Consider the following 24,156-nt stretch of genomic DNA (forward strand, 5'->3'; position numbering starts at 1 on the left):
GAGAAGCCACCCAAGTGTTCTGATCCATCTTTCCCCTTTTCCCCTGTGAACACTGAGACTTCATTACTCTAGGTGGACTGGCTAGCTCTCTTCCCTTCTGAATCCTGCTCCTTCAAGTAAGCCTTTCATCTGCAGAAGATTTCAAAAAAATAAAACACTGAATTCAAGGTAAATCTTGGGAAATGGTGCTCTGAAGTGCAGTGGTGTCTGGTTATGGAAAGGAACAAACACCCTTGCCCTCTGCTCTGTAAGTGGCATTCTAAACCCACCAAGGGACTTGCCCAGTCTTCCAGCAAGTCCTCCAGGCCCTGCTGCCCTGTTATCCTTGGGGTTGCAGCCAGCAAAGTTCTAGGGAACTCAGGTCCCAGAAAATGCAGTGATTCTGAATGTCCAACACAGACTTCATATTCCAAAGGGATATTAGTTCTCATGTTACTATAAATCCTTCAAGACAGAGAAACCAAGTAACTTTATTTCTCATTGTTTAGGATTTTCTTTTTATTATCAAATCTCTGCTATAGAAACACTGAAGAAAATGGGAAAAAAAATCACTGGAGAGGCAGCATAAAATGGTGGCTGAAAACAAGAACTCTGGAGCCAAACAATCTCAGCTCTACTCCCTTACTAGTTGTGCCCCTTAGGTAGGATCCTTCAACATCTCTGCTTCAGCTTAGCCATTTGTAAAACTGGGGTAACAGTACCTATCTCAGAGTTAAGGGGACTAAACAAGTTAACACTTGGAAAGCATTTAAAATAAAGCCCAGCACGTAAATGTTATGTGTATTTGTAAAACTTTTTAAAAATCTCAAATTAACTGGGTTAACTTTTCCATGGATCTTTCAGGTCCTTATCCATATACATTTTTTTAGATCTGTTACAGTAAGTATGTATATACAATTCTGTATCCTTTTTATTCCTTCATGTTATGTATACTGATGCAGTGTCCATAATTATAATTTATAGTGATTGCCTAAAACAAATTACAAACTAATTGCCCAACAATGCAGTGATGAGTAACAATGGATGCTGACACACTGGGCTAAGGATCACTTTCTGTCCAGCAACATCAGTCTCACACTCCTAGGCAATAACTTTTCTACCGTTAGTCATCTCATTCATTAATTTTCTCTAAGGAGGTTAATCAACAGTAAATACCCCATTCAATACTATTATTTTTCTTACATTCAGATTTAGCACTTCATATTCTACTCCTGGGCACCCAGACCCTCCCCTTATAACAACAAAATCTGTATTTCTACAATTATGCACAAAATGTTATTGTAGAGTTTTCCATCCAATACTCCAGCTTGATGCAAAACAGTGTATTTCCAGTCAGAAACTTTTCTCTGCATAAGGTTTTTCCCTTAGCAATTCACACCAATCTACAAGTAGGTGAGAGCTCTTGCTAAAAGATGCCTCAGTCCCCACAGTCATGGTCCTCAAGTATGAATTACTGGTAGACCATAAGGGGAGTTTAGAGTTTTCTTCATTGTTAATTATCTGATTTTGAGTAAGGGCTACATAACTGCTGAAAGCTTTTCCCTATTCTTTTCCTTCACGGGGTTTCTTCTAAGATGATATTTTCTAGTAAATAATGTGGGAGAAGTCTTACTGAACTCTTATTGAAAAATGTCTCCTCTTGATTATGTTCATAGGGTTTTCCTCAATGTGTTGTCAAATGTACAAGAAACGAAAAACTCGCATAAATTCAATTCAGTTTCTCTTCACTGTGATTTCTCTGGTGTTGAAGTAGGGCTGAGTGACCACTAAAGGCTTTTCCACATTCACTGCATATAAAGCGTTTCTCTCCACTATGCATTCTCTGATGAATAATAAGGGAAGAATTCTTACAAAATGCTTTCTCACAATGATTACATTTGTAGGGCTTTTCTCCAGTATGGTTTCTTAGGTGTACAATAAGGGATGAACTCTCATTAAATGCTTTCCCACATTCATTACACCTGTATGGTTTCTCTCCAGTATGAGTTCTCCGGTGTGCAATGAGGTGAGAACTACAGTTAAAGGATCTTTCACACTGATTACATTTATAGGGTTTCTCACCAGTGTGAATTCTCCGATGAGCAACAAGGTGACAGCTCTGACTGAAGGATTTTCCACATTTATTGCATTCATAGGGTTTTTCTCCAGTATGAGTCCTTTGATGTCTAACAAGGTGAGCCATCTGGCTACAGGATTTTCCACATTTATTACATTCATAGGGCTTAATTCCAGAATGAATTATCTCATGTTTAGTGAGGGCTGAGCGTTCTCTGAATGCTTTGCCACATTCCTGACAGTTATACGGTTTCTCTCCCGTGTGAGTTCTCTGATGGGCAATAAGATGGGAGCTCCAGCTGAAGGATTTTCCACATTCAGTACATTTATATGGTTTTGCTCCAGAATGAGTTCTTTCATGTTTACTAAGGGCTGAGTAGTCCCTAAAAGCTTTTTCACATTCATCACATTTAAAGGGTTTCTCTCCAGTATGCATTCTCATATGGGCAATAAGATGGGAGCTCCAGCTGAATGATTTCCCACATTCAGTACATTCAAAAGGTTTCTCTCCTGTATGAGTCCTCTGATGTCCAATAAGATGAGAATTCCAGTTGAAAGATTTCCCACACTCATTACAAACATAAGGTTTCTCTCCTGTATGAATTCTCTTATGTACAATAAGATGAGAATTCCAGCTGAAGGCTTTTCCACATTTATTACATTCATAGGGTTTTATTCCAGTGTGAGTCCGTTCATGTTTCGTAAGGGCTGAGCGATTCCTAAAAACTTTTCCACATTTATCGCACTCATACGGTTTTTCTCCAGTATGAGTTTTCTTATGTTGAATAAGGTAAGAGCTCCAGATGAAAGACGTCCCACATTCATTGTAGTCATAGGGTTTCTCTGCAGTGTAAGTGCTTGTATGTTGAGTAAGGAATGAGTCATACCCAAAGACTTTCTCCCATTCATTGTATTTATACGCTTTCTCTACAGTACCAATTTTTTGATGTTCCATAAAGGATGAGAAATAAAAGATATTCTCATATTCTTTGTAATTATACTGGTTTTCTCCAACATGAAGCCTTGGGTGTTCATTAAATGATGGGCTCTGGTTAAAGATTTGATGGCATTCCTTATATTCATAGAGTTTTTCTCCTGTGTGAATTCCTTTATGATCACCAAAATGTATTATATGATTGAAAGATTTAACAGCATCAGTACATTTGAAAAGATTATCTCCAGTTTGTATTCTTGCAGGGTAAATAGGTTGAATGGACTGATAAACAGTTTTGTCATAATCATTATTTTCACAGGTAACCTTATCTGCATACATTATGGCTGAGTCACATCTCCAACTTTCAGCATGTGTATCAGGCTTATAGAAATGTTCTATCTGAGAAACTCTCTGAGATGGAACAAAGTTTAAGTTCTGGCTAAACTCTGCCCCAAGTTCACAGAATTCAGAGCTTCTCTGGGATAGTACTTGCTTTTGCATGAAGACCATCTGCCTCATAGCTGTACTCTGGTTCATGTGATACATTTCTAATTGGTCTTTACACCCCAAAACTTCTAACCTGGAGAACCAAGGATCATCCCATATATATCTTTCCAACTTCATGCCATGGGATTGTTCTTCCTCAAAAATGCTCTGTGCTGGGATCAATGCTTTGCTTTCAAGATTTCTCACCCATTCTGAAACAGACAGAAAAAAAGCTATGAGAGCATAGAGAAAGACATTAGAATAAAGTGAGAATGGTGAGATTTACTGTCCATATTATCAAAAAGACTAGTATAAATTTGTTTTCAAGTCCAGGCTTAGAACTCAGAGAAAGATCATAATAGGGAAAAGAATAGTGAAAAGTAAACAACAGTTAACCAGAATACAAAGTGTGTACTGAAAACTAATGAAACCATTTAAAAGTACTTTCCATGAAAAGGAAGACCAGGATAAGAATGTGCAAGAAAGAGGCCAGACAAGGTGGTTCACACCTGTAATCCTAGCACTTTGGGAGGCCGAGGCGGGCGGATGATGAGGTCAGGAGATCAAGACCATTCTGGCTAACACAGTGAAACCCTGTCTCTACTAAAAATACAAAAAATTAGCCAGGCGTGGTGGCGGGTGCCTGTAGTCCCAGCTGCTCAGGAGGCTGAGGCAGGAGAATGGCGTGAACCCGGGAGGTGGAGCTTGCAGTGAGCCAAGATCGCGCCACTGCACTTTAGCCTGAGCGACAGAGCGATACTCCGTCTCAAAAAAAAAAAAAAAGAATGTGCAAGAAAGAGTTAACTCTGCAGGCCTGACATGCTCAAACCTTGCAAAGGTAGCCTGTTTCCTAACTGGCCCTTAGCCAACTCCTAGGAATTAAGATCTTGGAATGTTCTAACTAGTAAGAGTGTTTTGCATGCTCAAGGTATTGAAGCACATTTACCAACTTATTTAGATATGTGTGCAAACAATGTCATTCATAGTGATCACCTGCTTTCCCTCAGGGTGGTCTGGAGTTTCAGCGATGGCAGTGAGTCACGCAGGCACTGTGTGCCTGGATGAGCAACCTCTCAATAAACACACTGGACTCCTAGACTCAGGCAAGTTTCCTAGTAGAAATTTCGCACGTGTTGTCACAACTCCTTGCTTGAGGAATTAAGTGTGCCCCATGTACGCTACTGGAAGCTTGTACCTGGTCTAACCTCATGAACCTTTTTCCTTTGCTGATGTTGCTTTGTATCCTTTCACTGTAATACACCATAATCCTGAGTATAATGACTTTTGAGTCCTATAAGTCCTCATAGTGAATCAGTGAACCTGGGGGTGGTCTTGAAGACCCCTGACAAAAGGACCCAGTGAATGTTATTAAGGTTAAAAAAGAAAAAAAGAGAATAAAGCCTTTCATCTTAACAAAAGGTAGGTAGATGAGCACACAAGGCCTTTAGCAAGTAATGTTTACATCATGAGTGCTCTAACTCACTTCTGTGTTATAATGTCCTTCTACTCCCATATGTTGACAAATGCAGAAAAAAGGAGGAGAGGTGTGTTTAGAGAGTATCACCAAGCAAGGATTCAAGCCAGGATGTTATTTATGACAAAATGCTTTGTTTCCTATGTCATAGAATGCAGTCAATCACACAAGATCCACCAACCCAAAGGGCAAACATCACCAGAGTTTATGGATACCCCTAAAGTTACATTTCTATCCACCACAGAATATTTTTAGAGCAATGATAGATGGACTAGGAAGACAGCATAGTGTGAAAAAACAGACACAGGAGTTACAGTCTGCTAATCTGTATTTGAACAATGGCCCTGCTGCTATCCTTAGAGAGCTTTTCTGATGACTAATGAGACTCAGAATCCAGCCAAACTCCTGGCAAGTTTAATACACAGGAGCTGCCTATTATCACTGCTGAAGTATCAATCCTCTAACAACCAAAGGAGGCTATATTAGTTTCCTTCTGCTATTGTAACAAATTACCACACATTTAGTGACTTAAGGTAATACAAATTTATGATCTTACAGTTCTGGAAGTCAGAAGTCCAAAACGGCTTTCACTGGGCTAAAATGGAATTATTGGCCGGGTTGTGCTCCCTCCAGAAGCTCTAAGGAATCCACCATATCCTTGCCCTTTCCATCTTCTAGAAGCTGCCCCAATTCCTTGGCTCACAGCTCCTTCCTCCATCTGCAGAGCTCATCACTCCAACCTCTGCTTCTGTCATCACATCCTCTCCCGTGTCTCTGACCCTCCCACCACAATCTTATAAAAGGACCCTTGTGAGTACATTTAGAATCCACTCAGACAATCCAGGATAATCTCCCCACAGCAAGATCCTTAATTTACTCTCATCTGGAGGTCCCATTTGCCATACAAGGTGCCCCATTCACAAATTCTGAAGATTAGGATGCAGATATCTTTGTGGGGGAAGTCATTATCCAGATTGCCACAGGGTGTAAAGCCCCAGGCAGGTCCCAACAAGAACTAGATCCTGCCCTCTCTCTCTGCTTCTTTTTTTCTCTTTACTGTATGTAATTTCCCCCCTTTTACCACCCAAGTCCATTATTTTTTGTTTAATTCTTTTGAGACAGGGTCTCACTCAGGCAGGAGTGCAGTGGTACCATCATAGCTCACTGTAATCTCAAATTACTGGGCTCAGGCAATCCTCCCACCTCAGCCTTCTGAGTAATAGGACTACAGGCATGAATCCTGTACACACAACCATGCCTGGCTAAATGTTTTTAAATTTTTTGTAGTGACAGGGTCCCGCCATGTTGCCCAGGATGGTCTCAAATTCCTAGGCTCAAATAATCCTACCACCTTGGCCTCCCAGAGCACTGGGATTACAAATGTGAGCCCCCATCCCTGGCCCCCACGACCATTATAACAGAGGATCTACTCTGCACAACAACTGGCATTTATTATCAATTTCAAGTTCAGCTCTTAAAAGTTACTGAATTATCTTCATACAGATTTTTAAATCCTTCCAGTAAAAGCTTTTACAAATGGAAGTTGACCAATTCCCTGACCAAATGAAAGACCAACTGAAAGACCAAATGAAAAGTTCTTGTCCAACTTTATACTCACTCAGTACTTGTAGTCTACTGAGTTTCCAGCACCAGAGACAAGGCAAGAAAGTACGGTCTCCTTGGAAGTCAGAATCTATGTGAAGAGAGATTCTACCAAACAGTGATGAATATACATGAAATATCACTCTAAGGCCAGGCGCGGTAGCTCACACCTGTAATCCCAGCACTTTGGGAAGCTGAGGCGGTGGATTACCTGAGGTCAGGAGTTCAGGACCAGCCTGGCCAGCACGGTGAAACCCCGTCTCTACTAAAAAAAACACAAAATTAGCCGGGCATAGTGGCAGGCGCTTGTAATCCCAGCTACTTGGGAGGCTGAGACAAGAGAATTGCTTGAACCCGGGAGGTGGAGGTTGCAGTGAGCCAAGATCACACCATTGCACTCCAGCCTAGGCAACAAGGGCGAAACTCCGTCTCAAAAAAAAAAAAAAAGAAAAGAAAAAGAAATATCACTCTGAGATGGTGGGGTTATAGAACAGATGCTAAGTGGGTGGGAGATCAAAAAAGGACATCAGCACTAACTGAAGTGATCGAGGATGGTTCACACAAGAGAAACAACATGAGCTCAGCCTTGAAGCACGACCTGGGTACAGACTGACTAGTCACTCAGCATAAGCAGAGGCATGCACGGCGTGACCAGTGTGTGAGGAGGAAGATAAGGATACCTGCTGAATAAACTCCAGGAGCTATTCAGGAAATGAGAGAAACAATAGAAAAAATAGAAGGTTTTGAAATCCAGTTGTTTTGTTACAAGGCAATTTGAATCACTGTAGGTTTACTGACAGGGATCTCATAATGAAAGATTTCAGGGATACAAATCTAGAAATAATACCTGAGGTGGCTAATAACAAGTGAGAATTTCTTCATCAACTTGGGCTGGAATTTTATGAGAAAGGGGCCTGACTAAGAGTGATGATGGAAGCTGAATGACATAACTAACATTTCAGAGGAAGAAAATCTTGGGAGTTAGAAGAGAGATTACTTCTTGGAGAGGAAAGAGCTCGAAGTCAAGATGACTTCTCAATCTCCAGCTTAGGGGACATGCAGAAATACACTTCAGGAAGATGGGAGAACATCTAGAAAGTAGAGACAAGATTACTGGTTCTATCAGCTGTGATCAAGGAGACAGCTGAGATGCTTTGTAAAATGGGAGAAGTGTAAGGACAGAGGTGCTGGAATTGCAGGGCTCTGGATGGTAACTAAGAATGGGCAGCACTGAAGGTAGAAGAATTAAAGCTCCTGGAATTCATGAGCTCTTAGGGGAAAGTTTCCAATCTGAATAGAAAACAACTGGCAAGATTCTCCACAAAAGTCCCCTCCATTAGAGTGGGTGGAAGATAATCCAACTTCAGGACTCAAGAAGAGGCTGTGGCACATTGCCAAAAATAATAAGATAAAGACAATGTGTATAATATCCTACTGTTGAAAACATGAAAAATAACTACAAATTCCTACATGCTTGTAGTTGCATAAAGAAACTCTGTTATGCATGTAACAGAAATTACTAAAAGTGATTACCTGAGGCAGAATATCAGCGAAAATGGCCAAGTAAAGACATGTAAAATTTCACCACTCTGTAAAACCAACTAAAAAACTGGCAAAACTGTCAGAAGGTAATTTTTCAAAATTCTGTAAATTAACCAAAGCCTAGGCCAGGCGCAGTGGCTCATGCCTGTAATCCCAGCACTTCGGGAGGCTGAGGCGGGCGGATCACGAGGTCAGGAGATCCAGACCATCCTGGCTAACATGGTGAAACCCCAACTCTACTAAAACTACAAAAAAATTAGCCAGGCGTGGTGTCGGGCACCTGTAGTCCCAGCTACTAGAGGGGGCTGAGGCAGCAGAATGGCGTGACCCTGGGAGGCGGAGCTTACAGTGAGCTGAGATCACGCCACTGCACTTGAGCCTGGGCGACAGAGCGAGACTCCATCTCAAAACAAAAACAACAACAACAAAAACACAAAAAAACAAAATCAACCAAAGCCTTGCAGCAACCAGGAAAACATTTATTCTAGAAAAGTAAATTTTAATAAGAACAGTAAGCTATATGGTGTTCTAACTTACCCCGGTCCCATCTGTGGCTCAGTAACAGCCTTGGAAAAATGACAGCCCCCACTTCTGGTACTTCAGTGAGCAGAACAAAGCTGGAGCTTTTTCAAAGCCTCATTTGCAAAGAACACTCATTACTAGACCTGCCTAGTGGCTCCCTGGAAGACTCCACTGGAAAAGCTGGTCTATATTTTGCCTGACAGAGAACTTTCACAGTGTTACAAAGCCTCTAGGGAGGAGGTACTTTTCTAACATTTACAGGCAATGTTTTAAAGTCACCATTGCCTGAGGTGATGGCAAACAGGTGGGGCCCAAAACACACGAGTCAAAAAGATAGAATGAAAGAGCTGAGGAATGAGAAGTCTATAGGGACTCTGAGAAGCTCCAACCTAGAAGGCTACATGCATACCCATAATAATTAAACTAGGGCCAGGGGTGGTGGTTCACGCCTGTAATCCCAGCACTTTGGGAGGGCGAGGTGGGTGGATCACAAGGTCAAGAGATTGAGACCATCCTGGCTAACACGGTGAAACCTGCCTCTACTAAAAATACAAAAAAAAAAAAAAAAAGTTAGCTGGGCGTGGTGGCGGGCCCCTGTAATCCCAGCTACACGGAAGGCTGAGGCAGGAGAATCGCTTGAACCCGGGAGGCAGAGGCTGCAGTGAGCCAAGATCGCGCCACTGCACTCCAGCCTGGGCGACAGAGCAAGACTCTGTCTCAATAAATAAATAAATTAAATTAAATAAAAGCCAAAGAGAGAATCCTGAAAGCAGAAAGAGAGAAGAAACTCATCACGTACAAGGGATCTTCAGTAAGATTAACAGCTTGTTTCTCAGAAACGATTCAGGCCAGAAAGAAAGACAAAAAAACATGACAATCAAGAATTCTATATCCAGTAAAATTATCCTTCAAAAATGAAGGAGAAATCAAGAGATTTCCAGATAAACAAAACGCCACAGTTCGCTGTTAGCAAACCTGTCCAACAGGAAATGCTGGCTGGGGATAGTGACTCATGCCTGTAATCTCAGCACTTTGAGAGGGTGAGGTGGGGGCATCACTTGAGCTCAGGAGTTCAAGACCAGCCTAGGCAACATAGTGAGGTGTGGTTGTGTGCACCTATAGTCCCAGCTACTCAGGAGGCTGAGATGGGAGGATCACTTGAGCCTAGAAGGTTGAGACTACAGTGAGCCAAGATCATGCCACTGCATTCCAGCCTGGGCAACAGAGTGTCTTTTCTATCTCAAAAAACAAAATGGAAATGCTAACATGAGTCCCTCAGGCTGAAATGAAAGAACATTCAACAGTAACTCAAAATAAAAAACAGCAATAAAGATAGCTACATAAGTATAAAAAGACAATATAAGTAAAATTCTTGTTTCTAGCTCCTTTTTTTCAGTCTGTTAAAAGACAACTGCATAAAGCAATAATTATAAATCTATATTCATGAACACACAATGTATAAAGATGTAATTTGTGACAAAAGAGCATAAAAGGAGGAGGGCAGAGCTATACACAAAGTTTTGGTATACTATTAATATTAAACTAGTATTAATCTAAACTACATCGTCATAAATTAAGATGTTAATTGTAGGGCCAGGCGTGGTGGCTCACACCTATAATCTCAGCACTTTGGGAGGCCAAGGCAGGAGGATTGCTTGTGCACAGGAGTTCAAGACTAGCCTGGGCAATATAGTGAGACCTTGTCTCTACAAAAAAAAAATTTTTTTAATTAACTGAGCATGATGGCACATGGCTGTAGTCCCAGCTATCTAGGAGGCTGAGGTGGGAGGACTGCCTAAGCTTGCAATGCAGAGGTTGCAGTAAGTCAAGATTGTGCTACTGCACTGCAGCCTGGGCAGAAGAGCAAGACCTTGTCTCAAAAGATGTTAATTGTAATCCCAGGGCAACTAACAAGAAAATAACTCAAGATTTTATAGTAAAAGAAAAGTAGTTACCTGTGTGTATGCCTCTGTGTATCTGTGTTTTGGGGGAATAACGGTAATGTGAGTAACAGCAGGGAGTATAAATGAGTTATTTTTGGTGTTGTTTTTCAGATAGGGTCTTGCTCTGTCATTCGGGCTGGAGTGCAGTGGTGAAATCACAGATCACTACCGCCTCAACATCCCAGGCTTAAGCAATCCTCACCTCAGCCCCCTGAGTAGCTAGGACCACAGACATGCACCATAAAGCCCAGCTAATTTTTTTAATAAAGGAGATTTTTTTTTTTTAGCCTATACATTTTAAGTAGCTTTCAGATATTTGAACACTACCTATATTTTAAAAATCTATTTTGTTTGGTATCCAAGAAGATCTAAGTAAGATCTTAGAATGGTGACTCATGCCTGTAATCCCAGCACTTTGGGAGCCAAGGTGGGCAGACCACTTGAGGTCAGGAGTTCGAGAACAGCCCAGCCAATATGGTGAAATCCCGTCTCTACTAAAAATACAAAAACTAGCCAGGCATGGTGGTGGGTGCCTGTAATCCCAGCTACTCAGGAGGCTGAGGTGGGACAATCGCTTGAACTAGGGAGGCAGAGGTTGCAGTGAGCCGAGATCGCACCACTGCACTCTAGCCTGGGCGACAGAGCGAGACTCTATCTCAAAACAAACAAACCAAAAAGCCCAAAAAACCTATTTTTTTGAAATAAGCATCTATAGCTATAGGTTACAAGTTTGGCAATAGAGGAAATAAGGAAAACATTTGAAGTAGCTACATGGGTAAGAGGTAACCTTAGAGGAAGGGACCGCAGAAAACAGGAGCCATCAAGAGAGCCGACAGTGAGGGAAACTGTCTACCTTATTAGGATGGTGATGCTTCTTTGCTCTAAATCAAAAGCAGCAAGAGAAGAAAGCTCCTTAGAGGGAATTCTAAATGTATCGGAGGAAGGTAACTCTTTATGGCCTTATCCCATTTCTCAACAAAGAGGGGGGACCAGTGCAGCAACAGGCTATGAGCACTAGGGGGGAAGTTCCTTGGGGGGAAGTTCCTTGGGGGGAACTCTTTATGGCCTTATCCCATTTCTCAACAAAGAGGGGGACCAGTGCAGCAACAGGCTATGAGCACTTGGGGGGAAGTTCCTTGTTCAGCCTGGGGTCTGCCCTCACCTGAACACGTGCGTTGAGGACATGCCTGCTCCACCGACCACGGCTCTTCTCCTTGCTCCAACAGGGAGATGACCTCAGGCTTGGCAATCTGATTTCCTATGCATGGAGGAAAAGCATGGAAATCATGTCATGAGGCTTCAGGACAGCCAAAGAAAACTTCTCTTGCCTATTCCTCCCTGTGACTTCTCAGCCTGGGCAGAATACGCAAGGTCCTTCCCACTCCATGCTCTGTAAGCATTAGGAGTTTCGTCCCTGAACCTCAGGGCCCAAGAGCATCTCAGCTCTTCTGAGACACCACCCTCGCCCCTGCAATGAGCTTCTAAACATGCAGCAGCTGAAGGCATTACCATGGGAACAGCTTAGTTTACTTGGGCAGCACCTGCCTTACCCACAGAGAGCAGGTGACCATAGGTCTCCAGCATCACATCACGGTACAGGGTCCTCTGAACAAGGTCCAGCTGCCCCCACTCTTCTTGGGTGAAGTCCACGGCCACGTCCTTGAAGGTCACTGGTTCCTAAAAGAACACAAATATTCCTTCTCAGCCTGTGACCACCCCCTCCAATATTTCCAGGGATGGAGTGAGGCTGACAGCCCTGGGAAGAGAAGACAGGATGTAGAGAAACTCTCCTGGTTATTGAAGAGTCTGAGTAATGTGAGTGAGGTCTCATTGAGAACCACCCAAGACCCCATATTTGGTATATACTCTTAGGGAATTAGATACGTGGGTCCACAATAACCACAGCAAAGCTGAGCAGGTCTCTTCGAAGACTCTTGCCAAATTCCAGCACACTGACTATGTCCCCCACCTTGGCAACGCCCCTCTTCTGGAAAGGCAGTCATGTAATATGGCCTGGACCAGTGCAGCAACAGGCTATGAGCACTGGCTGCAAGCCAGAGACCCTGAGGATGGAGTCTTTGCTCCAAAACCCAGATCAAGGACCTGAAAGGGTGATCTGTACATTCACAAGTTGTCTTTCTGGACATGATGGGGAGGTTTCCATTCTCAGTTCATCTCTGTCCCAAGGACTGAAGCTAAGGGTGAGCAGGATGCCCCAGAGCAGCCCAGGCCAAGGAGAATCAGTTACAGCTGCCATCAAAAGCGCTTTAGTTACAAGCAATCTAAACTGATTTTTTTTTTTTTTTTAATGAAAGCAAGAAAACTAACTGGAAAATGAGAAGGAAAAAGGAAAGGTAATCTGATTTTTCCAATGAATACATCCCTCAAGTCCTTTTATTATTATTTTTTAATTATTTTATCGAGACAGAGTCTCACTCTGTCGCCCAGGCCGGAATGCCATGGTGTGATCTCAGCTCACTACAACCTCTGCCTCCCAGGTTCAAGTGATCCTCCTGCCTCAGCCTCCCAAGTAGCTGGGACAATAGGCGTGCACCACCACGCCTGGCTAATTTTTGTATTTTTAGTAGAGACAGGGTTTTGCCATGTTGGCCAGGCTGGTCTCGAACTCCTGATCTCAAGTGATCCGCCCACCTTGGCCTCCCAAAGTGCTGGGATTATAGGCATGAGCCACTGCACCCAGCCTCGAGACCTTTTAAGAAATCAACTCACTGCGCACAGTGACTCACACCTGTTATCCCAGCACTTTGAGAGTCCTAGGCGGGTGGATCACGAGCTCAGGAGATGAGACCATCCTGGCCAACATGGTGAAACCCCGTCTCTACTAAAAATACAAAAATTAGCTGGGCATGGTGGCACACGCCTGTAATCCCAGCTACTTGGGAGGCTGAGGCAGGAGAATCGCTTGAACCAGGGAGGCGGAGCTTGCAGTGAGCCGAGATCGTGCCACTGCACTCCAGCCTGGACAACAGAGCAAGACTCTGTCTCAAAAAAAAAAAAAAAGAAAAAAAAAAAGAGCCGGGCACAGTGGCTCACGCCGGTAATCCCAGCACTTTGGGAGGCCAAGGCAGGTGGATCACAAGGTCAGGAGATCGAGACCATCCTGGCTAACACAGGGTGAAACCTCATCTCTACTAAAAATACAAAAAAATTAGCCAGGCGTGGTGGCAGGCACCTGTTGTCCCAGCTACTCGGGAGGCTGAGGCAGGAGAATGGCATGAAGCCAGGAGGCGGAGCTGGCAGTGAGCCGAGATCACACCACTGCAATCCAGCCTGGGCGACAGAGCGAGACTCCGTCTCAAAAAAAAAAAAAGAAATCAACTCAGGCCAAGTGTGGTGGTGCACACCTATAGTCCCAGCTACTTGGAAAGCTGAAGAAGTGGGAGAATAGCTTGGGCCCAGGAGGTGGAGGCTGCAGGGAGCTGAGATCGTAGTACTGCACTCCAACCTGGGCAGTAGAGCAAAACCCAGTCTCAAAAAAAAAAAAAAAAAAAAAATCAACCACAAGACACCCGCTGAACAGACACGTGTGCAGTATACTGCTCCCATTCCAAGGGTCCTCTGGACCTGTGCCCCTCCTCTTCACAGCCACATCATATCACTTCTACCCAAATACAGCGTTTCCTGTGGCGCTCTTAGTCACAGCTTATGAACTGAGTTTGCTGTCTCTGATCTGGGCCAGCCCTCCCTGCTGAATTTTCAGTGTATCCATTTTTACTCTGTCTCAATTGCTTCCCCTTTACCTTCACATGATGGGCTTAAAACAAAGAACTGCTTCTGCTCCAATAAATACCATACCCTGAAAAGTCAACTCCTGCTCAAGACCCCCCAGGCTCAGCCTTACTGTGCCCCATGACAAGGACTGTCCATCTTTTCCACGGCTGAATCTCATCTCTGTGTCCCACATCCTCGAGGGCACAGAATCATCCCTCCTGCGGCCTCACACCCCATGTAGAGACGCCTCCTGCTCCCTTGTCCCACTTCTGTCTCATGTCCTCAGAGGCACAGAATCATCCCTCCTGCAGCCTCACACCCCCTGTAGAGACGTCTCCTGCACCCTCGTCTCACTGCTTCCGGCAGTCAACCTCCTCCTGCAAGGTACAGTACACCCTCGCCTTCTCTCCTTCCTTGTCTTCCAGCCTTACCCCAGTGCAGTTCCTTCTCTGCCTTTATTATCCATTTTCCTGTTCCTTGGCATTGGAAATTTTTTCTTTATATTCATCATTTTTACTGATCTATATTGAAGGATTTTGGAGCAACAATTACATGATTCTTATTTCTACCAAGCTCTCACCAAGATCTCCCCAATGTCTTGTGATTGCCAAGTCCAAAGTTTGATTTCTGCCTTTACCTTCTTGGCCTATGCAGCATTTGGAAATGCTGGCCACAACCTCCTTCCATGAAACCCTCCCCAACCCCCACAGTCAATGACAACTTCTTGGTTTTCCTCTTACAGACTGCCCAGACCTCAGTATGCTTGATGACTACTGTTTCTACATTTTATGGTAATGTAAGGTTTTTTTATTTAAATGTAACATGGAGTTGGGAGTGGTGGCTCATGCCTGTAATCCCAACACTTTGGGAGGCCAAGGCGGGTGGATCATTTGAGGTCAGGAGTTCGATACCGGCCTGGCCAAGATGATGAAAACCCGTCTCTACTAAAAGTACAAAAATTAGCTGGGCATGGTGGTGCACACCTGTAATCCCAGCTACTCAGGAGGCTGAGGAACGAGAATCTCTTGAACCCGGGAGGCAAAGGTTGCAGTGAGCCAAGATCGCACTACTGCACTCCAGCCTGGGCGACAGAGTGAAACTCTGTCTCAAAAAATAATAATAATAATAAAATAAATAAATAAATAAATGTAATATGGACAGAGAAGTGCACAAAACCTATGCTTGATGCATTTTCACAGAGCAATGGCACCTGGGGAACCAGCTAGGTGCTGTGCTGATGGCCCAGGGTGCCTCTGACCCTGTGCTTGTCTTACACATCCTAACCTCCCTGGGGTGGCACCTTCTTAGATGGCTTCAATGTTCACCTACACTTAACAAGGTGCAAACCCACACCCTAATGGCTGACCAGCTGGTAGACTATAAGCCACAAATTCACTTCCCACCCCTCCCAAGACCCCAATGGAATCATTATATGTTTAAAAATAGAGGAATTACATCTAATAAACACAAGAGGAATGAAATCATTAGAGCAGTTCTGCAGTCCCTAATAAAACAGTGGAGAGTGGCAATGACCATCAATGACTGCTCAGCCGCAGGTAAAAGGCAGACAGGGAGCTTTATAATGGAGGGGTCAGTCTGACAATAACTCACCCACTAACCCATCATACCTGAAGATGGGACAACCAGACACCATGTGCCCACTGATGCAATGCAGTATGAAGAACCCAGCACCACCTATGAAGTATTCTTATCAAAAATACCAAATGAATCTACTCAGGCCTCTAGTCCAAATACTAGCTAACAGGAGACGAGGGGATGGAGGAACTTATTCAATGACATCATGAAGGCAAAAATCAGGCAAACCAACAAGACCAGTGACCTAGTTTCTTCAGCATACGAAGCATGTGCAGTGTGTGCACCTTGTTTGGATCGTGATTTGAACAAACCAACAACTATAAAAAGATATTTTAGAGACACGTAAAGAAAACAATATGAACTGGATATCAGGTGACATTGAGGAATTATTGGTAATTTGCTGAGTATGATAAAGGTATTGTGGTTTCTTCCTTAAAGGTACGTATCTCTTAGATACACAGAAACACTCACAGGTGAAATGATACCATTCTGAGATTTGCTTTCAAATCCTCCAGTTTAAAAAAGGTTGTGTTGGAATAGATGAAAAGAAATGCAGAAAGTGGAAAGCTGACAGCTGCTGAAGCTGGTCAACGTGGGTGCTTGCAGCAGGCTGAGTAACACCCCCCAAAAGATGCCCATGTCCCAATCCTAGAACCTGTGACTGTTATCTTAATGATAAAAGGAACTTTACAGATACAATTAAGAATCTTTAGAGGGATTACCCTGGATTATCCAGGTGGCCCAATGTAATCACCAAAGTCCTTATCAGTGAGAGAGGGAGGCAGGAGTCAGAGTCACAGGAGATATGACGAAAGCAAGGGTCAGAGTGATGTACTTTGCAGATGGAGGACAGGGCATGAGCCAGGAAGCAGTCTCCCCTTGAGCCTCCAGAAGAAACACAGCCCTGCAGACCCATTTTAGACTTCTGAGCTGCAGAACAGTAGAATAAATTCATGTTGTTCTAAGCCATAAAGTCTGTGGTCATCTATTACAATACCAACATAAAACTAAGACATACAACTAAACTAATACAGGGTTCATCTTCTACTTTGGGGTCCAAAAATCTCCTAAATAAAAAGTTGTGTTTTTTTTTTTTTTTAAAGAAAGTTAAAGAAATAACCCAGCCAGTGAAAAAAAATGGGGGCATCAGCACCTTGAATTCCACTCATTCCTCCAAGAAGGAGAAAAGATAGATGAAGGTGAGGCTGACCGACTAGACTAGAGGCAATTCCAGCACCACACTAGGAGGCAACACAGTGAAGCAGGTGCTTCCTGCAAGAGGACTCTAGGAGAGGCAGGAGTGAGTCAGGCTGAAAACAGAGCAGGTGAAAGTCTGCACTCGAACAGCTTTGCAAGTGCCCCACCTCGTGGGTGGTGCTGCCAGCAGCCATGTACTTATATGCGGGCAAAAGTCCCAGGAGCCTCCTCGGACTTGAGACTGCGGCTAGGTTCTCAGGCTGCCCAGGTGAGTGGAGACCTCTTCAGTCCCACCAGGTGGGGAAGAGAAGGGAGTCTGTGGCCTCACAGCTCTATATCTATGAAACTGGAAGCAGAACTGACCAGCTGACCCTGGCCCATGCAGGCCCACGAAACCCAGGGCATGCCTCACCAGGAGCACAGAGGGGAGTGGAAGGCACCAATCAGGAATCAGATCTACGCAGCTGCAGTAGAACAGGACTTCCAGCCTCACAGCCCTGCCCTGAGAAACACAGACAGACCAGACGACTCCTGGACATGAGAAACACCTGATGCACAGACAAAGCGACTGAACTAAGTAGCCACAAGGCCAGAGAATCCAGACAACAGCCACTTTCAACTTTCAAAGACCTGTTAATTCCTATTCTCAGATTCTCAGACCAGAGTGATTTCAGTATAAAGTGGGACAGGATGCTACAAGAGAGGCTGAGAGAATAGGAAAGCCTTCACAGACTAACAAAAGAACAGAAGACACAGCAACTAGTTCAGGAGGCCCTAGAGAGTTCTGCTGTGGCGAGAACATGATCATCAGGCCCCCAACCCCCACCAAGAAAAGGACATGGAATATAAAGAGATCAGAGACACGGCAATTTGTTCAGGAGGTCCAGCACCTAACAGAAGAGCCCAGAAAGAACATAAAGGAAAAGGACAAGAGGGAATTATTACTTTTTAAATAACACAAGACTTCTTAAAACAAGACACACAAAAACACTAGCCATAAACAAAGACAGACACATTTGACAAAAACGTACCAACATTCAAATATCTGACTGATAAGACACCACCAGTTAAAGACAAGCTACAGACTGGGAGGAGTTAGTTGATATGTGATAAAGAATTAGGATTCAGAATGCGTGTGAAATACCTACACTAAAGTCAGTCCCTAGAAATCTAGGGATGGAGGAAGAGAAACAAAGAGAGAAGGAAATACAGATGGCCAATAAAGACATCAAAAGGTACTTAAGCTCACTAGCAATCAAGAAGATGCACATTAAAGGAATGCAATATACCTTTCTGGTCCTGAGGTAAGCAAATATTTAAAAGACCTGATAATGTCAAGTGTCAACAAACATGCAGGAAAATGGGTATTTTCTCCCAGAGTGGGGAGACTGACAAGTAGCTTTGCCCCCTTGTAGAGACATGTGGCAGCACTAGTAACATTGAAAGTATATAACTAGCTGGGCATGGTGGCTCATGCCTGTAATCTCAGCACTTTGGGAGGCCAAGGCAGGTGAATCACGAGGTCAAGAGATGGAGACCATCGAGACCATCCTGGCCAACATGGCGAAACCCCGCCTCTACTAAAAATAAAAATATTAGCTGGGTGTGGTGGCATGCACCTGTACTCCCAGCTACTCGGGAGGCTGAGGCAGGAGAATTGCTTGAACCAGGGAAGCGAAGCTGCAGTGAGTAGAGATAGCACCACTGCACTGCAGCCTGGGCAACAGAGCGAGACTCAGACTCAAAAAAAAAAAAAAAAAAAAAGTACATACCTAAAACCAGGTACAATTCTGCTTCTAGGGGTATGCCTAGATAAAAACTACATAAACACATGCACAAAGTGAAGTTACAGGAATGTTCACACAGCTTTCACTGGAGCAGCAAAAACAATGGGGGAAAGAGGAACTTATAAACCTGTCCATAAAAGAAACTATGAACACAGAGGTGCACTTCTCTAATGGATACACTTGGCAGCGCAAAAGGAACAAGCCTGACTTCTCTGTATCCATCAACATGGATGGACCTCAAAGTTGAAAAAAGAAAACTATAGGAAAACTACATATAGAAAAAAATCATTGGGAAAAAAAAAATAGACTGTTGGGCCGGGTGCAGTGGCTCATACCTATAATCCCAGCACTTTGAGGCAGGCAGACCCCTGAGGCCAGGAGTTTGAGACCAGCCTGCCCAATATGACAAAACCCCACCTCTACTAAAAATACAAAAATTAGCCAGATATGGTGGCACACGCCTGCAATCCTAGCTACTTGGGAGGCTGAAGCACAAGAATCCTTTGAACCCGGGAGGCGGAGACTGCAGTGAGCTGAGATCATGCCACTGCACTCCAGTATGGGCAATGCATTGTGACTGTCTCAAAAAAAGACAGTCTATGTCTTTATAGTTTATCATCTACGTATGCATATGAAAATGAATTAGCTTTGTACAAACTGAATCCATGAGTGGTTGCCTGAGAAATGGTGGAAAGACAAAGAGTACTATGTAAAAGAAGAAAAACATAACAAATACAACAAAACAGTAATAATTGTTCACTGATGGTGATGCCATTTGCTTCCTTTTTATACTTCTCTGTAATTATGAAATTTGTCAAAATTAAAACTAAAATAAATTTTTAAAAATTTAGAAATGAAAAAGGGGACATTTTCAAACTGTAAGCCCCATGGGCTAAAAAGCAGGAAGAAAAAAAGAGCTGCTCCCAGCTGAATATGTAACCATGTCTGGGCCCACAAATCATGGAGGCCTCACCTCAAGGATGGTAAGGGGACTGGGCACAATGGCTCACACCTGTAATCCCAGCATTTTGAGAGGGCAAGGCAGGCAAATCACCTGAGGTCAGAAGTTTGAGGCCAGCCTGACCAACATGGTGAAACTCTGTCTTGATTAAAAATACAAAAATTAGCCATTGTGGTGGCACACACCTGTAATCTCAGCTACTCGGGAGGGTGAGGCATGAGAATCCCTTGAACCCGGGAGGGGAGGCTGCATCAAGCCAAGATCATGCCACTGCACTCCAGTATGAACAACGCAATGAGACCCTGCCTCAAAAATAAAAATAAATAAATGAATGGTAAGGGGACACAGTAAACACCTTCAGCCTAGAATTGCAAAGGAAAATGCAAAACCAAAAGGCCAGAAGGAAGAGATGGTGGAAGACAGGAACCTAGTCTCACAGGCTGTGGAGATGAGAGGGACCCTTCAAGGGTAGGAGAGGAAATGCAGGTTTCACTGTTGCCTGATGCTGAGGGGAAAGGGTGCTAAAGAGAGAAGAGTCCTGCTATAGAGAGGAGCAAACCCTTCTGGTCCACAGATCACCTTCATGAGCTGCATTTGCATTTTCCAATCACATCCTAGGATGACTTGCAAAAGTGTTTCACCCAAATTCTCATAAACATTCTTGCACACATCACTTTGTACACACATATAAGCATTTATCTAGGCATCCTAAGCACTTTATGGAATCTCCTAACCAGCCACACATTTAAACCCTTTGAGAGTCTGAAGGAGAGAAGACCAAAGGTGCTGAGCTGGGTCTCAGATGTTTGCTGACAGATCTTGCCCAACTGCTCCCCCTTCGAGGAACCTGGGGCAATTCAGATGGCTCCTATGGTAGATTTCATTGCAGAGAAGGAAAACATAAATAGATTGTGCACATCCTCAAGTCTGACCAAAGATGGGTGCAGATTATTATTGATGTTTTATGTACATAATATTTGTTACGCAGATATCCTAGGTGGACTGTTACAGAGGGGTTTGAATGCTTCCATATTTGGAGAGGCTGGTTGGGGTTTTTTAGATGGAATGAGATATTATCATATTTTCCTCTATTCCTAGAAATAACGGGATCTGGGCTTCTGTAGTTAAAACCTCACTATTCAACATACTTCCATGAATGGACTATTCAGATAATGAGGGATGACAGCATTTGATGTTTTCACCAGATAAATGCTTTATTTAAATAAATACTTAACTTGGAGGGAACAATAAAGGGACACAGGGTTCTTTTGCATTCCTGAAGATCTCACTTAGTTAAAAACACACAGCAGTCAAATCCGAGTTTCCCACAGGAAAAAATCCAAAGTGAGTGTGGGGAGGGGGGCCAGCCAGGAGCATGTTATCAGAAATCACAACTCTTCAGACATTGGAGGGTGTTGTTATTTTTAATTCTGTTTTATTTTCTCAGCATTAACTTAGATAATTCTCAGAAAGCCTAGCATAAATTAACAGCAGAGTGTAGCATGGTGGTTGACAGGGCTTCTTCGCAGTGTTTTATTACAGCTAACTTCTACTCCTCAGAGTCTGATTCAGGGGCCATCTTTCAGGCTAGCCTAGCTTCACTACTGATTATTCTGTCTTAGGATTTAATAACGACTGTACATTGTAACAGCAGCAAACCTCATAGTTGCCCAAGTTCTGATGCCAGGCAACAATCACCTTGCATCATATGGTTCAGGCCCTTCTGCTTCCCATCTCACCTGGACCAGGGATAGCAACGCTGCCAAGTGGGGACAGCATACTTATGATGCACTTCACCCACCAGATTTGAAACTGTGGGCAGTTTCAATAATATTTTTTAATTTGAGGGGGAGGAACAAAGTAGAGACATCATTTTTAAATCTTGTTTTATATCCAAGTATCTCACATCTGCTTGATTCATTATCTTAACTTAAAAATAAAAGACCTAAAAAAAAGTAATGAAACTCCTTTTCTTCATCTTTCATAGCAGGGAGTTAACAGAGTAAATGTAACTTTGATGAATTAGGAAAAGCCAATTTAAAAAATCTCCTATTTAGAAATACAGAGACAACTCTAAAAAACTGAAAACAGGAAGTTAAAAATGGCTGCCTCCGTCATTTGTACAATGTAATTACACTGTAATTACATTTATTACATTTACATTGTAATTACATTACATTAAAAGAAATATTGACACAATGCTACAATATGAGTAACTCTTGAAAATGCAAACATTATGCTAAGTGAAAAAAGCCAGACAAAAAAGGCTGTGCCATATTATGATTCCATTTTATGAAATGTCCAGACCAGGCAAATTCATAGAGACAGAAAGTACACTAGTGGTTGGGAGGGAGTAGGGGAAAAAGGGAGTGACTACTAACGGGTACAGGATTTCTTTTTAGGGTGATGAAAATGTTCTAGAATTAGATACTGGTGATTGTTGCACAATTCTGTGACTATACTAAAAACCACTGAATTACACACTTTGAAAGCATAAACTTTATAGTATGTCAGTACCATCTCAATAAAACTATTAAAAAATTTTTTTAAGTGGCTGCATCTGGTGAGGAGGCTGGGCAGGAGAAGGGTAGAGAGATGACACATTTTCTAAGTGACTCCATTGTCCTATTTCTCTCAGGAGCCACCCTGTCTCCATAATCACAAAGGCTCTTGCTTTGATTTCCTTATACATCTCCTACATAGCTCCAAGGCCCTGGTCAGACTGAAGCCTGAAACACCAGCCTGCTTCCCACAGCCCTCTTCTTTCCACACCCATCACCACATTTCGGACCCTGGTGCCACCTGATCCCAAGACTTCTGAGGTTCTGCAGCAAGCATTCAGGGCCTGGCTGGGTTCATCCTGGCCTCTCCAGCCTAAAACCTAACTGGAGTCAGTCTCACTCAAACACTGGTCACAGAGTGTGCTGCCTGCCACCCCTGACCCCTGCGGTGCTGCAGGAGGCCAGACCTCCACTCACCAGGCTGTGCCCAGCTGGCTGATGCATTCTTTTCACCTCTTGGCCCAGGTCTCCCAAGCAGCCTTCCCCTCCACAGTAAAAGCTGACCTCCACACAGACTCTGTCCCATCTCCTGACTCATCAGGTGACTGTGCTCCTGCAGGCCTACCCTACCCGTCTCAGGTTTCTCATGTCCCACACTGCATGTGTGGCTCCAGGTAGGCCGTGAGATGTCCTTAGCTGAGTGAATAACCCTGGAAAAGGGTCTGGGAGCTCCTCAGGGTGAAGGCTCACACCTGTCCTTGTTCCCTTCACAGCAGGCACAGCAGGCACTGCACAGCATCAGCCTAAATCGGGTGCTAAAGACATGAGTGAAGGTGGCAAGAGAGAAGTGGGGCTGCCAGCCAAACGGGCTGCCCCTCATGCCCCACAACAAGCCAGGGACAGTCGGAGCTCAGTACTGTGGACAGACTGGTTGACAGTAAGGCTCCGAGTCACTAAAAATGGACTGATTCTCCCTACCTGCTCTCAGGAAGGATTAACTTCAGTTGCTTCCTTCCCTACCCAAACTCCAACTGTTGTAAACTGGAGAGCCGCATCAACTGGGATGACCACAGATAACCTGGACATCATCCTTTGGGAACAGGGCAGCCCCATCTCACCTGAACCTGGGCTGCTGGGAGCCCAGTGGCCCTCCTCCCCTCCTCGAGGCTCCCCTCCACGTGCCAGGCAGGATCCTGAGGACACAGAGCTAGGAAACGAGAAAAAAGTCATGAAGGCAGCTCTCGCTGCCAGAAGCTCACCTTTCTTTCTGGGGGGCTGAGAACCAGCCCCTGCACCCCCTTGAATGAGGGAAGAGACCCACTTCCTCATTCTATAGATGAAGGAATTAGGGCTCAGAGAAGATTAGGAAAGTACCTGAACACATGAATCTTTCATTGGCCCCCTGTGCTATTGGGTACCATCTCTGAGAAGCAGTGTCTGGTCACAACCTTCCTGGGCCTGAACCCTAAATGGCCACACATGAATTCTCATGCACCTTGAGATGTCACCATCACCTTACTGCTCACTAGTTTTCTTTTTTTTTTTTTTTTTTTGAGACGGAGTCTCACTCTGTCGCCCAGGCTGGAGTGCAGTCGCACGATCTTGGCTCACTGCAAGCTCCGCCTCCCGGCTTCACGCCATTCTCCTGCCTCAGCCTCCCAAGTAGCTGGGACTACAGGCGCCCACCACCACGCCTGGCTAATTTTTTGTATTTTGTTTTAGTAGAGACGGGGTTTCACCGTGTTAGCCAGGATGGTCTCGATCTCCTGACCTCGTGATCCGCTCGCCTTGGCCTCCCAAAGTGCTGGGATTACAGGCGTGAGC

General features: G+C 43.9%; 1 protein-coding gene across 3 annotated transcripts in view; it reads right to left on the reverse strand.

The window, feature by feature from the left end:
• Positions 1 to 451: 451 nt before the first annotated feature.
• Positions 452 to 24,156, reverse strand: part of ZNF606 (zinc finger protein 606) — a 34,554-nt gene continuing 10,849 nt past the window's right edge. For all 3 annotated transcript variants that reach the window (XM_054541280.2, XM_009233247.4, XM_009233249.3), the window contains exons 4-7: positions 23,451 to 23,539; positions 12,109 to 12,235; positions 11,721 to 11,816; positions 452 to 3,687 (exon numbers count right to left, since the gene is read on the reverse strand). In XM_054541280.2, the coding sequence (XP_054397255.2) occupies positions 1,709 to 3,687; positions 11,721 to 11,816; positions 12,109 to 12,235; positions 23,451 to 23,539 (2,291 nt within the window). In that variant the 3' untranslated portion in view covers positions 452 to 1,708. The remainder of the gene's footprint in view (positions 3,688 to 11,720; positions 11,817 to 12,108; positions 12,236 to 23,450; positions 23,540 to 24,156) is intronic.

Source organism: Pongo abelii, chromosome 20, assembly GCF_028885655.2.
Source record: "Pongo abelii isolate AG06213 chromosome 20, NHGRI_mPonAbe1-v2.0_pri, whole genome shotgun sequence".
Taxonomy (NCBI): Eukaryota; Metazoa; Chordata; class Mammalia; order Primates; family Hominidae; genus Pongo; species Pongo abelii.